Below are 15993 nucleotides of genomic sequence, written 5' to 3' on the forward strand. Positions count from 1 at the left end.
TACAACCCTTAATATGCACTAGATTAGAGTCATCACCTTTGTACCTTAGGAGTGCTTTCTTTAATGACTCATCATTGAAGCTGTAGTAGACAATTTTGGCCCAGACAAATAAACAAAAAAAATATAAATAATAAAGTCCAAATAATAAATGTCCATTTACAAAACCCACACCAGCCCCAAATTTAAAACCCAAAATGAAACCCTAGCCCAAATCCTAGCCCACTATCTTAAACATTTTCAGCAAACAAAAAACCTAGCCTTCTTTTCAGCCGCCGCTCCTCCCACGCGCGCCGACGCCAACCACCGCTCTTCCACGCTCCTCTGACACTTGCAAAGCAAGAGGAACACGCAAGCAAGAAGAAACAACGAAGAAAAAGACAAAAAAATAGAGAAAACAAAATGAATAGGGACAAAAACGGATCTTGTATTCGGTTATAAAGTTTCAAACATTAGTCTTGTATTTTTTTTACGGACACTGAGATCCAAAAAGCAGAATAGAAGTAAAAAAAAGGTGTTAATTTTAATTTTTTTTCTTTTATTTTTCTGTCTCTTTTTACTTTTATATTTTCTTTTTTACGAATCGATCTTTAAGGCATAAAGAAGAGCAAGAAAAAGGAAAAAAAATCTTACCTGAATCGGAGGTCCTACCTCCGGTGTCGGATCGGAACGCGGGGGGTGAGGGTCCCTATTTTCGATTCTCTTCAGGTCAAATGGGCAAGGCCATTGAACCCGCTTTGAAACGGGGTTTAAAAAAACCCACTGTTGCTTGTCGTCGACCGCCGTGTTCGGTGGCGGTGTGGCGGTGGGACGGTGCCTCATTTGGTTGGCCAAACAAATGGCTAAAAGAGAAAGGGAGAGGGAGGGAGAGGAGAGGTTGTTCTCTGTTTTTTTTTTAGAAAAAGGGCTGGAAATGAAATAAAAAAAAGAGGTTTTGGTTTAAATGATGATGATGAAACGGCGCCGTTTGGTGTAATAGGGGGTTTGTGCTTTCTCCCTAAAAGGGATATTTATGTGATGGGTCCTTCTCATTTACAACCCCCATTCAATCAGCCCCTATTCTCTGTCTTCTTTTGTTTTTTTAAATTTAGCCCTCAGATCCTGTTTGGTTTTCGTTTTGATCCCTAATTAACTTTCCAGTATTTATACTTTTATACCCCGAATTTTAATTCGTTTTTAGCCATGTCCTAAATCTATTTAATTCATTTATTAACCCTTTTTTTAAATGTTTTATTTATATGTTATTTCAAATATTTTATATGTTATTTATTTACACCTATTCTAACTTATTTTATTGTACTGTTTATTCAAATTCTTATTATTTATTTTAACTTGCTTTATGTATATATGTTACTTTAATCTATTTTATATGTATTATTTATTTTTATTCCTTACCTATTATATATGTATACATATAGTTTATTTCAAGCTTTTAAAAATCGTTTTGTTATATTTTTATTCCAAATTATTTTATATTTTAAGTTATTGTATATTATGTATTTCAAATAACTCTCTTTGTATTACCTTTGAACTGTTACTACTATAAAATATATTTATATTGTCTATTTTAATTCTTTTACGTATTATATATTTTAAACTTCTTATTTATTACTTTTAAATTAACTTATATATTATTTATTTTAAAATTATTTTATATACCTTATTTTAAACCCATTCTACTTATTCCATATTATTTATTTTACACTTTTATTTATATATATTATCTATTTTAAAATTACTTATATGAATCATTTTTAATTTGCTCTGTGTAATATAGATTTTAAAATTCTTTTACATTATTTATTTTAAACTCGCTTTATGCATTTCTCATCTTAAATTGTTTTATTATTTATTTTAAAATTTTGTATATATTATCAATTTCAAATCGTTATATTCTTTTTACATATATACTAGTTATTTTTAGATGTCTTGTATATTATTTATTTTAAGTTTCTTTTTACATAACATTTATTTTAAACTCATTCATGTATTACTTATCTTAAATTATTTTACATATCCTTCATTTTAAACTTTTCCCATATATTATTTATTTCAAACTTTCGCCTATATTACCTATTCTAAAATTTCTTATACATATTTCTATTTTTAAATTATTTTGTACATTGTTGATTAAATTTCTTTTTCATTATTTATTTTAAATTCATTTCTTATCATTTTAAAATTTGTTTTACGTTTTAGTCATTTTAGTTTATGCGTTATAATATTTTTAATTCATTTGTCTTTGATTATTAATGATTAGCATTTAAGTGACATATGTTATGTGATTATTGCCATTGTGTGTGGTATAATTAGTTTATTCGTATTTTCGTTATTGCCATTTGCTTGTATAATATTGTATTCGTGTTGTTATTCCATACTCTATGTTATATTTTTGTTTTATCTAGTTTAAATCATATCATACATTAACCCAACATCCTTGCCCGACTTGGATCGCTTGATTTTTTATTCCAAACAAATAGCATACGCCGTTTAAATGTCGTATTTGCTACTATTCAAAAACGAAAATTTCAAAATAAGGCAATGTTTCGCATTTTGGAACATCGAAGAATTGTGCCCTAATTTACGGGGTTTCGGTTCTCTCGTTGATTCTAAATAGCTAAATATCCTTTTGAGTTTTAAAATACACGGAATTCTAATTAAAATTAAAGACGACCTTGCGCTCGGGAATTCATGGTATTGTGTCCTAACTTACGGGATGTGATACTCCGATATCTCGAGATAAGGAAATCTTTAGTAATTGTTTTGAGCTAATTCAAGCATTTTAAAAAAAAATTGATGTTAATAAGATTGTATTTTAAAATCCATTCCCGATTTTCAACTTTCGACATTAAGACATTAACTAATCAATTCAGTACCAATCTTTGGGCGTGTCGAGGGTGCTAATCCTTCCTCGCATTTAACCGACTCCCGAACTTATTCTCTTGAATTTCGTAGACCAAAAATGTCGTTTTAGTAAACTAAAATTGTTTTATTAAAACAAAGGTGATCCGATCACACCTAATAAATATCAGTGGCGACTCCTGTTTTAATTTTTGCTTTCACACCAAGTCGACCCCCATTTTCAAAAAAATAGTTTCGACAGAAGCCATCTAAACTTGGAGTTTAAGTGGTATTAGAACGATTTAATCTCTATCATGTAGGTAGTGTTCTAAAGATCGAAGGATTACTGACTTTGAACAATTTATAGATACTCTGCTTGAAGGGGAAAGCTTGGATGGTGCAACTCCTTTTATGACCTAATATCAAAGGATCCCTAATTTGGCTAGGTGGCTTTTAGATGATGAGGGGTGGCCCATCCTGGGCTCCTTCAAACAACTATCCTACTGTAGTAAATCTGTGAAATGTTTTACTTGGATCTGATTGGGTATGGCTCGACTCTACCTTTACAGAGTCAATAGTAGGGTGATGGAAAATTTTATCAGACGTGTTCAGGATAGCTCCCAAGTGGACGTCGACATGTTTTTATGATGGTCAATGTGATGAGTGTGTGCTTGCCTTTAGTCTAGCAAGCTCTTGTGTGTTCGAGCCCTTCCTAAAGAGTAACTCCTGAGTGAACCTTGACATGACCTCGGGACAACCCAGGACAAGCGAGTCCCCTTTGTTGAGCAATTATTTTTAAATATATTCTAGTTCAAGTTATACTACTTATTAACTCTCTCTAGTTTTGTTCTATTGCTTAAATCTAAATTTGTTCTAATGCCTAGTCTGAAAATTTTACCATATTTGATGATTTATATTATATTAATATTTAGGTGACTCACATAAATTCCATGGTTTACTAAGTTTATGAAGCCTTTAAGTGGGGTTTGCTTAACAAATTTGAAAAAAAAGTATAACCAAAATATTCTTTTAGTCTTTCTTTCCCCTTTGTCAAATTTGTTGATTTTACACATTTCTTCTTGACCGGACCTCTTGGACTCCAATCGGTCATAAAAACAAATTTCACAATAGGGTACTTTCCCATTTTCTTTCACTCCATAAATTAATTTTTTAAGTTTATTTTACTATATATATTCAAAACTTATAATTATTATTTATTAATAATATTATTCTAAAATTTAAATTTACATTCATTCATTAAGAGTTGAATGTAAATTTTCACTATATAGAACATTTATTAATATAATTCATTAATTTTACTTGAAAGTGATATTAATTTTCAGTCAATTTTGTGTAACTTTTGTATTTTCTTTTGTTGGTTCTTCAGTGGGGCACATGTATGGTGCATTTCATTTTGTTAATGACGCTTAGATGACGATTTGTTGGCATAAACAGATTGGTTTAATTTCAAACAAAAAGGTGTTTTAACTTTATCTTCCTTTTTTCAACATTTCTTGTGTAAAATTTCTTTTTAACAACCTTTAAATAGTCTTTTCAATGTGAAAATAAGAAGGTCGCAAATTCATGTTGGGTGCTCTCGTGTTTGTACTTCCTGTTAGTGCGTATGCTATTCGTGTTTTGATGATTAAGACTATGAAAAGAAATAAAAATATTCTTTTAAAAATTTATGGTAAAGAATTTATATACAACTTATTAAACATATTGATTGCTTGGATACATAGTTTTTAATTATTTTATTTAAAATTATGTAAAAATATAAAAAGATAAAAATATTATCATAAAATATTAATTATCACTTAAAAAAGAGCGTGTATTAGTTTAAGAAAATTCATAAAATTTTAAATATTTAATTTATATTTACATAAAGCAAATTATTGAAAAAGGAAAAAAATTAAAATAGAAGAAAAATATAATTATTATTAATAACACATTTTGAAAACAAACTAACAACTAGTGTTGCATTAGCTTATTGGCAATGTTAAAGTTATAGGGACTTCAAAATCTCAAGTTAGATTTCTTATTCTATATAAAATCATGTGTGGACTCTTAGTCTATATTTATTGTAATTTATGACTCGGACTCTATATAGATTTATTTTAATAGAAATTTAAATATATTTTGATTATCAATCCGATCATGTTTTATAATGATTAATTCTAATTATAATCATTTGGATATATTTTTATAATTGTAATAGTGGCTGTATTTATAACTTTAAATATATATATATATATTAAATGAAAAACAAATTAAGTTTACCACATGATAATATTAAAATATAATTTAATTTAATAATAATTATAATTTTAAAAATTTTAAATATAAAGATGATGGATAAGAAAATAAATAATAAAAATTAATGATAGATAATGATGTGCTTCTATTTAAGATTCATTTAATCCTTAAATTTTAGAGGTTAGTGTATCTTTCACCAAACTTTTAAGTGGGTAAGTAGATATTTTTAAAACCATAGGTAAGTGAAGTTTTTTATTAAATTTTAAGTGGGTTTGGATATTTTTCTAAACATTATTACAAAGATGCTTTATATTTATTCATATAAAATTTATAAAATTAATTTAAATTTATAAATGCATATAATATGAAAATTGATATTAAGTGTATTATTTTTGACCCAGCTCTTAAATGAAATCTAGGCCAATTTGCCCACCCAAAATGACATTAAGAAAATAATTAAGTCATGGTCCATGCCTAAGCCCCCCTTGGGTCCGACTAAGAATGCTATTGAAGTCTAAGGAAAATCATAGCTTTTCCATTCAATCCATACTATACTTCTTCAAATATAGCATTAACTTTTTTTAATTTTCTACATTTTCCCATTATATTTCCCCATTACCTGAGAAATTTCAACCATTTCTCTTACTATATATATGGTGACCCTTCCTATTGTTATTTCCATTGCACTATCAATTTTCATTACCAAAATTGATTAGCCTTCTCAATTCACACACACAAAAAAATGGCCCCAAGTTTAGACGATGGTAGCTCTCTTTTTAACTTCGTCGTTCGAGATGGAAATGGGGTCAAAGGAATGGTTGATTTAGGGTTATCGACAGTGCCGAAACCGTATGTTCAACCTCCAAAAGAGAGAATTGACAAGCGAATGGCAACTAGACATGAGGGAGCACCGATTGATCTCTCGAGGCTCGACGGACCTGACCATGATGAAGTGGTCAAGGGAATTGTTATGGCTGCTGAAACTCTCGGATTCTTCCAACTTGTGAACCATGGTGTGCCGGTTGATTTACTTGAGTCGCTTAAGGATGCAGCGCATGACTTCTTTGGTCAACCATCGGAAAAGAAAGCAGTTTATCGGAAGGAAGTGAGTCCAAGCCCGTTGGTGAAGTATGGGACTAGCTTTGTCCCGGAGAAAGAGAAAGCATTGGAATGGAAGGATTATATTAGCATGATTTATACCAATGATGCTGAAGCTCTTCGACAATGGCCTAAAGAGTGCAGGTGAGAATTGCCTCATATAGAATTATTATTTGATATACAAATGGTGGAGTTATATTATCATTAATTTTGATTTTTTCAACAAATTATGTTTATACAGGGAAGTGGCACTTGAATACTTGAAGACATCAATGACCATGGTGAGGAGATTGCTAGAAATTTTGATGGGAAATCTTGGGGTTGAACTAGATGACACAAAGATTGATGGACTCATAGGCATGAAAATGGTTAATATGAATTTTTATCCGACATGTCCTGATCCGGACCTCACAGTAGGTGTCGGACGTCATTCCGATATGGGTACTCTTACCATTTTACTACAAGATGGAATTGGTGGTTTATATGTTAAAGTTGCAGAAGAAATCGCTAACATTGGAAAGAAAGGAGAGTGGGTCGAGATCCCTCCGGTCCCTGGTGCTTTGGTCATTAACATCGGTGATGCATTACAGGTTGAAATCAAACATATCTTCTAAGTCTCTATTATTATAATTAATTACAAGGTTATTGATTTTTCTTTTTCATTTTCTTGTTTTAGATACTCAGCAACGGAAAGTACAAAAGCGCAGAACATAGAGTTCGCACAACGAGTACAAAATCAAGAGTATCGGTACCAATATTTACATCACCAAGACCAAGTGAGAAAATTGCACCCCTTCCACAAGTCGTAGAAAAAGATGGAATGGCTTGTTATAGAGAGGTGATTTTTGGGGATTATATGAGAAATTTCTTTGGAAATGTTCATGACGGCAAGAAATCTCTTGAATTCGCACAAATATAATTATCCTTAGTATGCCAATACGATACTATATATCTTTTTGATGTGTAATTACTTATGTAACCACTTACAATAAGATAGATGCATAATAGTTTATTATTATTTTTTTTTAAAAGACTATATTTTTAAATAAGATGAATGATTAGGGATGCCGAAATTTGTGTTTTAAAAGTACCACATGGCTAATAATTTCAGCATTTGCCTACTAAGTGCTAACTGTGTCCATATATTTTGCTTAGTTCAAACTTCAATGTTTGTCATTTAAGTCTTTGTGCGCTTAGAAAATTGGTTAAAACCTAACTTTTGAGCCTACACAAAAGCACTTAAAAAGTATACAATTTCATACAACTCAGTTCAAACCTCAATATTATAAGAAGTTTACGGAAATTGAAAAGGAAATTAATAATATTGAACCTGCTAATACCCTTACTCGCAAAAAGAAAAAAAAAAGTATAATAAGTTATTTGCCCCTCCAATTTTACACAAAAAATTATTTTAGCCTTTCATTTAATTTTTCTGTCTTTTTTAGCCCATGAACTTGCATTGTTTATCAAATCACCCTAAAATGGATGGAAAAATTAACATCTCTTTAATTTTTTGACGTGACATCCACATGACAATCTACGTATATGTCATGTTAGCAATTAATTAATTATTTATGTATTTAACGCATCAATTAATTAATAGAACTCTAAAAAATAGGGATAAAACACAAAAAATTAGATGAAAAAAATAAAAGCATTAAAAACGTTATCTATTTGGATAGTAGTAATGCAACCAATTACTCCAAATAGATTCCAAATCAAGTGGTTTGGTCCAATATGAAGCTTAAATTATAGTAAAAGAAATTGTTGTAAATGACTTGAAAGAGATTACTTCTTTTCTCATTTTAATATCTCACATGGATTAGCCGATGGGTTATAAAGTATTGAAAATGATTTTTTTATAATTTTTTTACTTTTTAGTGTCAGGACTAAAATGATAGATTTTGTAAATATTGATGGTCAAATTTATTGAACTTTTAGAATTAAAACTAAAATGAAAAATTTTGTAAATATTGAGTGCTAAATTTGTTGATTTTTTATATTTAGGATCAAATTGATAGAATTTTGTACACATTAGAGGATTAATTTTGTTACTAGACCAATAAAAAAAGACCCACATAAGCTCGAGTAATTAAAATATTTAATTTTAAAAAATAGTAACTAAATTGAAAAAATTAATAATTAGATTATCAAAACAGAATTAAAGGCATAATTGGATGACCATTTTTATAGTTTATTTAAAAAAATAGTTTTCAACATTTTATAATTTAATAAAAAATTTAACAAAGGGAATAATTCGCATATTTTGAAATACATAAAGATTAATTACTCTTTTTTTTAGTAGAAAAACTGAAATGCAATCCACTGGCTTCCTTGATTCTTTTAGTGGATGAGTTATTGTGAAAATGCTCTTCGTTGTATAATTACTGAGAATTTTCCCTTTAGAAACATGGTTCTATTTTGGCTTTGGAAAGCATTTTCAAATTTAAAAATTGCAATTATAATATTGGCATTCTTCAGCAACACCATAATTATCACGATGAACATTTCATGTTGAAATTATTTTTCGTCTTGAACCATGAATGTATATAGACAAATATACGACAGGTTCCTCAAGATGGAAAAAAGGGAACAACGTTGGTCAGCAAAAAGTCTTGTTGAAATTTGTTGAATTATATCTTCTTACATCATGCTTGTCTTGAAAGTCCAGTGCTACATATTTTAAACTTCAATTTAATCATCTAAGAATTTTGGATTAATTCAACTAATATATATATATATATATATATGGAATTTATGTAGCATCACTTTTCTAGATTTATAATTTCTAATGAAATTTTAATATTAAAGTTTCATGAAATTAAAATTTTTTAAATCGATCAAAATTAAATTATTTTTTATGGGAGATTAAAATGTGATTTTACAATATATTAATTTATAATTTCATTATTTTTAAAAATATTTTACACTAAATTAACTTATAATTTTATTATTTCTAAAATGATTAAATAAAAAATTCATTTTGAAGGCCAAGAACTCGATCTGTTCTACTGGTGTTTCCCCTATAGGCAATCCTCAAACAATTCCATAATTACCACATATGAAATTTCACTATTAATTTCCTTAAACAACAAAAAGTTGAGATTGTTTACCGAACCTTCTTTAGCCATAAATGTTTAAAATATATTTAAAAGAATATAATAGACCACACAATATTATGTTTGACGACAATTGACATATAATAGACTTGCCACCTACTAAACATACACACATTTTCCATAATAATTTCAAGGGATATAGAGCATTAGAAATAAGCTGAACATAAATCATAATATCTAACAAAAATAACATGGGATGATTAGATAAACAACAAAACAACATATACCATTTGCTACACCTTGTCGACTCCTTTAGCAAAGCATAAACCTGCAACTATCTATATTACTCGTATCAATTCGATACAATTGCTACCACTTTTCCTTAGCCTTATAACATTGACTATGAAAGACTGCTAATCTGAATTTTCCATTAGACTTGATTCAACACTAGGCTTCCTTTTTGTTGCTTTCTTTACCCTCATCTTATCTTTCAAATTGTTTTCATAAATTTCTCACATCATACAACACATAATTCATTCGATACTTCATTCGATGGTTTTGAAGTCAATGGTGCAAGCTCAAATCAATCACTATCTAACAATAATACAACAAGTGGAAATGTGAATGAAAGGGTTATGTGCTTTTTCATGTGTTGACTCGTGTGTTCATGCACACTGCCACCAGGTAATGTTGAATCATCCTTATGATGCTAGAGTTATAGTAAAGAGAACAATAGAGAAATCCAAGATATTTCATTCATAGCACTAATACATGCATTTATAGAGTGGTTGTACAGTCTTAACAAAGTAACTGCTAGTTAACTATTACTAACAACTAACTAACTTTCTTTCAACTACTCTAACATTCTCCTGGTTCTTTCCTCTCCTGAAGATCATTGCTATCAATAGTACTGACTAGAGTGACTTGCAGTGCATGTCGAAACTCAGCAAACTGTTTAGGTGGAATAGGCTTTGTAAGGACATCAGCAACTTGATTGGCTGATGGAACATAGTTTACCTGAAGAGTTCCATCAAGAACTTTCTCTCGAACGAAATAATGGTCAATTTCAACATGCTTGACTCTTGCATGATGAGTCGGATTTGCAGACATGGACACTGTAGAAGTGTTATCACACCAGATCACTGGTGTCTATTCTAAGTCAACTCTAATTTCTTCCAGAAGCTGTTTAACCCATAGCACTTCAGACACACAGTTGGCGAGACTGCGATATTCTGCTTGTAGCACCCCAAACCCGGCCCAGAAGTTATGGCCGGATCCGGCATGCCACATCAAAAACGTAAAAAAAAAATTTCCATTCTAAGTCTAGAAAATCGTACTTGATGTTCAAAAGATAATTTCATTATGGGTTAAAGTGAATGGAAGCTGTGCACCAGGTAGGAAACCGGAAAAGAGGTGGTGAGTCCATCGGACTGCTTAAGTACCAAGCTCCATTCGGATCCAATCCTAGACATGCATACCGCCATTGCCACACCTTAACGTCATGGATATTTCTAGGAAACCGATTTTTAGGAAAAGTGATTAATTTTGGAAAATACTTTCATTGCGGAAGCTTTGCTTGTTGTCGTGTTATTTTGAAATCAATTGTTGTTTTTGAAAACGCGCCCTAAAGCTATCTAATTTCAACAGTTAAATATAAGTATTACCTATCTTAGTAATACATAGTAAAACCATAAAAATAATTAAGCGGCCTTATTACATTTAAAAGCCCAAAAACTTGAAACGTAAATAAAAGGATGTCCAGTTCACCAGAAGAAAATCAAACTTTCAGAACGGGTGGCCACTCCGAATTCCCTCACAGCTCCAAGCCCACTATGGTTGGGGATTTCCTGCGTGGATGAAAATAAAAGGGGTGAGTTTGGGGAAACTCGGTGTGTAATGAAAACCCATTCAAAGCCCAAGTCACTCAAGCCCTATTGAGCCTAAGCCCATTCAGTAATAAAGTGGTGCTGGGCGAGCCCTTTTCAGATTACAATAAACTGGCCTTAGCCCCTTATTTAGATAACAGTATGGCCCATAGGCCCATTTCAAAATACATGCAACATCAATAACATATGCAAGCCCATTTGGGTAACAGTGATACTGGGCCAAAGCCCTTTTCAGATTATAATAAACCGGGCCTTAGCCCTTATTCACATAACAAGATGGCCCATAGGCCCATTTCAAAATACATGCAACATCAAGAAACATATGCAAGCCCATTTGGGAGACTACTCAACCTACCAACCACTACACTCCACCCGTACCAGCCATACACTCCATGTGGGAATAGCTCAACCCACCCAACCCAACACTCCACAGATTGCACCTTTGCTTGCTCAGTTATCAATAATTGAGGCAAAGCCTCCAAGACGTGGACAAGCCACTTTCAAGACTTCCTCCGTCAATATCCCAGTCCATGTATCAAATAATAACATGGCATGCGATAAATAACAACGATCAAACATGCATTTAGGTCAATTTAACCCTAGGGGTATTTGGTAATTCATCTACTAGGGGTAAAATCGTAAATTTTCCACTTTTAAAGGTATTTCAGTAATTTATCTATTTTAGGGTTTTTCATGCATATTCCTACTTTTCACGTACTAACGTAATCACGTCGAGGGTTCTTACGAATTGGGTCCGTTGGCCCATCATTCCAATTTTGGCCCATTAAGCCCAAAAATATTGAGGCACGTAAATCATGCACTTTGGTCCAAATTTTGCAGCTTACCAAAAACATTAATCGATTTACCTCACGAGCATTCGCACACTCGCAAATAAAAAAAAATGCCGGTTTTTGGCATTTTAGCTTTTCGACTTTTGCCGATCCAGACTAAGAAAGAGGGTGTTAGTTACACACCTGTTTGCGACGATATGCTCACGAGATCCACACACGAACCGCCTACAATTGGATTACTAACACGTTAATCTAACTATTCAAATACGAACTACGTATTAATCCCTTACAATATTCGGCCAACCACACCTACAGATCATAGTAAGCTTATAAGAAATCAATAAGCAACTCATTAACAAATTTTTGTCAATGTTTACCACATAATCATAATTTTACTGCAAGCTGTCTTCCTGAGCAACAGTCACTAAATTATTTATAACTAGAGCTACGAAACTCCAAATCAAGTGCCGTTAATTTTCCCTGAAAATAGACTCATATATCTTCTATCCATAAAATTTTCAGAATTTTTGGTTTAGCCAATCAATACCAGAATTTTCTCAAAGTTTCCAATGTTTCACTGTTCGACTAATCTGACCACTCTTCATTACGAATCAAATTTCTCATTGTACAGAATTCAAAATATGTTCTAGTTTATTTCATTTGAAACTAGACTCATTAAGCTTTAATTACATAGTTTATTCAGCTTCTAATTCTTCTCCCACAATTTATGGTGATTTTCCAAAGTCACATTACTGCTGCTGTCCCAAGCAGATTTATTACCAAATCACTCTTTCAAACACCTATCTTGCATGCATGTTATTTAAACATGTATATCACCAATCAATCATCACATATCTATGATTTTTACTTAAGCATAATCTCCATTTCATCATTTTAAAGCACAACATGTTAGCCGATTTTTCCCTTTAGCATCTAAGGCACATGCATGCTCATTTGTTTGGCTCAACTTCACATATCTTCCATTTTCATCAAAAGAACATGAAACAACAACCATTTCCTTCATTTTAATTCATGACCAAATGCTCACAACACAACCAAAAATCAAAATATACTTCAAGAGTTAAGGTAGAATCAAGAAGAACTCATGAACCTCAAAATAGAAGCAAGGTACCAAGAACTTACCTTTAATTTTCCTCCTCCTAATGACCGAATACTCAAGAGCTTTCTCCTCTCCTTTCTCTTCTCTAACTTTCAGCTATGATGAACAAAGATGGACAAAACTTTGTTCTTTTCACCCCTTTTTCTTTTAATAAAACTTCATATTTCATCCATTTAATTCTTTAATTCAAAAGACATGAAATTCTTATCATGAAACATTTACCTAACCCATTATCATGAAACATTTACCTAACCCATTATCATGGAACATTTACCTAACCTATTATCATGGAACATTTATCTAACCTATTATCATGAAACATTTACCTAACCTATTATCAATTTGTATCAATTTGTACCATAAATTATGGATATCAAGTGTTCATTTTGTCTACAACAACATGATGGCTAGCCACTTCATGTAAAATGGGAGGTTTGTCATGCAAATCCTCCTATTTTGCACTCCTATTTATTTGGCCACTTCAATTTAGCCTATAGCATTTTCAAACATTTTCACATAGGTCCTATTTCATAATTTCACCCCCTTTTTCTTATGGAACAAAAATTAACTAAAATTGCCGAGTTCTATCTTAAGCTTAGGCTTTCTAGAGGCCCACTAACATAATTAAACCTATGCCAACATTCACAGAATTCCCGAAAATTGGGGCGTTACACTGCTTCTGAGGATGATCTGGACACTACAGCCTGCTTCTTGGAGCATCAGGCTATTGGATTCTTCCCAACGTAAAGAATATAACTTGTAGTGGACCTTCTGTCTTCAACCGAAGATGCCCAATCTGCATCTGAGTAACCAACAAGCTTGCACTGCCCTTGTGAGTAACACAATCCATACTCTAATGTCCCAATTAAGTAGCGCAAGACGCGTTTAACTGCTCTCCAATGATTGTCACTAGGCGAGTTCATATACTGACTGAGCTTATTTACAAAGAACGATAAGTCTGGCATTGTAATACACAACTATTGCAGCATTCCCACAGTACTTCTATATAGATACCATCTGGAAAAGCCTGACTTTCATCAGAGGCCACCAGTTTCGGCATGCACACCATGGGTGTTGGTGTTGCAACAGCACCTGTCATAACTGCTTTAGTTAAAATCTCCTGAACATATTTTCTTTGATTGAGATACATCCCTTGAAACGTAGTGTGAACTTCTATGCCAAGAAAGAAATTGAGCCTGCCCATGTCTTTAAGTGCAAACTTGCTATGAAGCTGCCGAACCACATTATCTATAGCTGCATCGGAGCTGCCAGTGATGACTATATCGTCCACATAAGCCATAAGCAACAGTTGACTATCAGAAGAAGTACGTATGAAGAGTGAGGGATCAGCTTTTGAAGCATGAAACCCGAGCATGTCAATCAAATACTGTTTGAGTGTATGGAACCATGCACGAGGTGCTTGACGTAGTCCATATAGCGCTTTGTTTAGACGACAGACCAGCTTCTGGCCAGCTAAATCAAACACCTTAAATCCAAGAGGTTGATCCATGAAAATTTCCTCAGTCAGCTCTCCATTTAGAAACGCGTTATTGACGTCGACCTGTCTCAATTGCCATTTCTTTATTACTGCAACAACAAGAACAGATCTGATGGTAACAGCTTGAACCACCGGACTGAACGTATCTCGAAAATCAATGCCTGTATGCTGTGAGAAGCCCTTGGCAACCAGTTGGGCTTTGTAGCGATCAAGAGTACCATCTGCTTTCCTTTTTACTTTAAATAACCACTTACAGCCAATGGTTCTGCGATGTGAAGGAAGGGAACACAAAGTCCAAGTATTATTGCGCTCAAGTGCCTGAAGTTCAGCATGAACAACATCAACCCAACACTTATGCGACATGGCTGCATGTATGTCAACAGTAATATCAGAACAAGGCACGGTGCTCAAATAGGCCTTTGGCTTAAATATGTCTGCTTTGCTGCGAGTAATCATTGCATGAGAGTTATGAAAAACAATAGTTAGGACACTAGCTATTGGTTGAGTAAGAACTGGTGAGCTGGATGCAGTAGGGAAGGGTTGTATATGGACAGTAGAGCTAGAAAGAGGTGGGTGAGATGTCTGGCTATTAGAGGTACTGTGACTAGGTGTAGGGAAGTTGGGTAAGCTTGTGATGGGTAGGTTGACACAGGGTGATTGACTTTGTGTAGAATTGTCAGGTGATAAGACAAGTAATTTTGAGCTGTATTGAGGGTATGGCTTGGATGAGGAATGATTGGTAGGGATACTTGCAAAGAGAAACACAGACTTATGAAAGGTGATATGTCGAGAAATATAAACTCGGCCATTGCTAGCTTGACACATATACCCTTTATGAAGAGGTGAGTAACCCAAGAAAGTACAAGAAGTAGAATGAAACAAAAGCTTATGGTTGTTATAGGCCCTGGGATTTGGAAAGCAAAGGCAGCCAAATGTTCTAAGAAATGAGTAGCTGGGTTTGGTTTGAAACAGCTTCTCATATGGAGAGACAAAGGCTAAAGGAGCTGTAGGTAAGCAGTTAAGAAGATAGACAGCACAGCTGAAGGCATCATTCCAGTAGGTAATGGTCATGGACGTATGTGCCAGCATGGAAAGGCCTGTTTCAACGATCTGACAATGCTTTCGTTCAACCAAGCCATTTTGAGCTGAGGTGTAGGGACATGTAAAGTGCTGTGTAATCCCATGCTGAGTAAGATACTGCTTCAACACTTGAAACTTGCCCCCTCCCTCCGTCTGTAAGGTTCGAAGAGACACCCCAAGCACTCTTTCAGCCTGTTTATGAAATTGAGGAAAAATAGTAAGAACCTCAGTTTTCCTACTCAAAAAATAGACCCACGTATACCGAATGTAAGCATCCGTGAAGGTTACATAATACCGAAACCCATTTGAGGTTATCGGAGCTAGTCCCCAGACATCTGCCACTACCAGCTACAGAGGGGCAGAATAT

The 15993-nt window shown here is 33.0% G+C and overlaps 1 protein-coding gene and 1 long non-coding RNA gene across 2 annotated transcripts; one reads left to right on the forward strand and one right to left on the reverse strand.

Annotated features, from left to right (window-relative positions):
- Positions 1-5723: 5723 nt before the first annotated feature.
- On the forward strand, positions 5724-7279 carry LOC108482635 (scopoletin 8-hydroxylase-like). Its single transcript, XM_017785757.2, has 3 exons — positions 5724-6336; positions 6434-6782; positions 6869-7279. Exons 1-3 carry the CDS (start codon positions 5837-5839, stop codon positions 7109-7111), a joined length of 1092 nt encoding a protein of 363 aa, XP_017641246.1. The 5' UTR covers positions 5724-5836; the 3' UTR covers positions 7112-7279.
- Positions 7280-10853: 3574 nt separating this feature from the next.
- LOC128296018 (uncharacterized) lies at positions 10854-13237 on the reverse strand. Its single transcript, XR_008286570.1, has 3 exons — positions 13072-13237; positions 12112-12153; positions 10854-11098 (listed from the first exon to the last, which is right to left on the reverse strand). It is a non-coding gene; the product is annotated as an uncharacterized LOC128296018 (long non-coding RNA).
- Between the last annotated feature and the right edge of the window lie 2756 nt (positions 13238-15993).

Source organism: Gossypium arboreum, chromosome 1 (assembly GCF_025698485.1).
Source record: "Gossypium arboreum isolate Shixiya-1 chromosome 1, ASM2569848v2, whole genome shotgun sequence".
NCBI classification, from domain to species: domain Eukaryota; kingdom Viridiplantae; phylum Streptophyta; class Magnoliopsida; order Malvales; family Malvaceae; genus Gossypium; species Gossypium arboreum.

What these genes read in the sequence shown, in the direction of transcription:
- LOC108482635 (XM_017785757.2), top strand. Translation starts at nt 5,837, where the DNA reads ATGGCCCCAAGTTTAGACGATGGTAGCTCTCTTTTTAACTTCGTCGTT. An exon ending in CAATGGCCTAAAGAGTGCAG is followed by an intron (nt 6,337 to 6,433) that starts GTGAGAATTGCC and finishes ATGTTTATACAG; the next exon opens with GGAAGTGGCACTTGAATACT. An exon ending in ACATCGGTGATGCATTACAG is followed by an intron (nt 6,783 to 6,868) that starts GTTGAAATCAAA and finishes TTCTTGTTTTAG; the next exon opens with ATACTCAGCAACGGAAAGTA.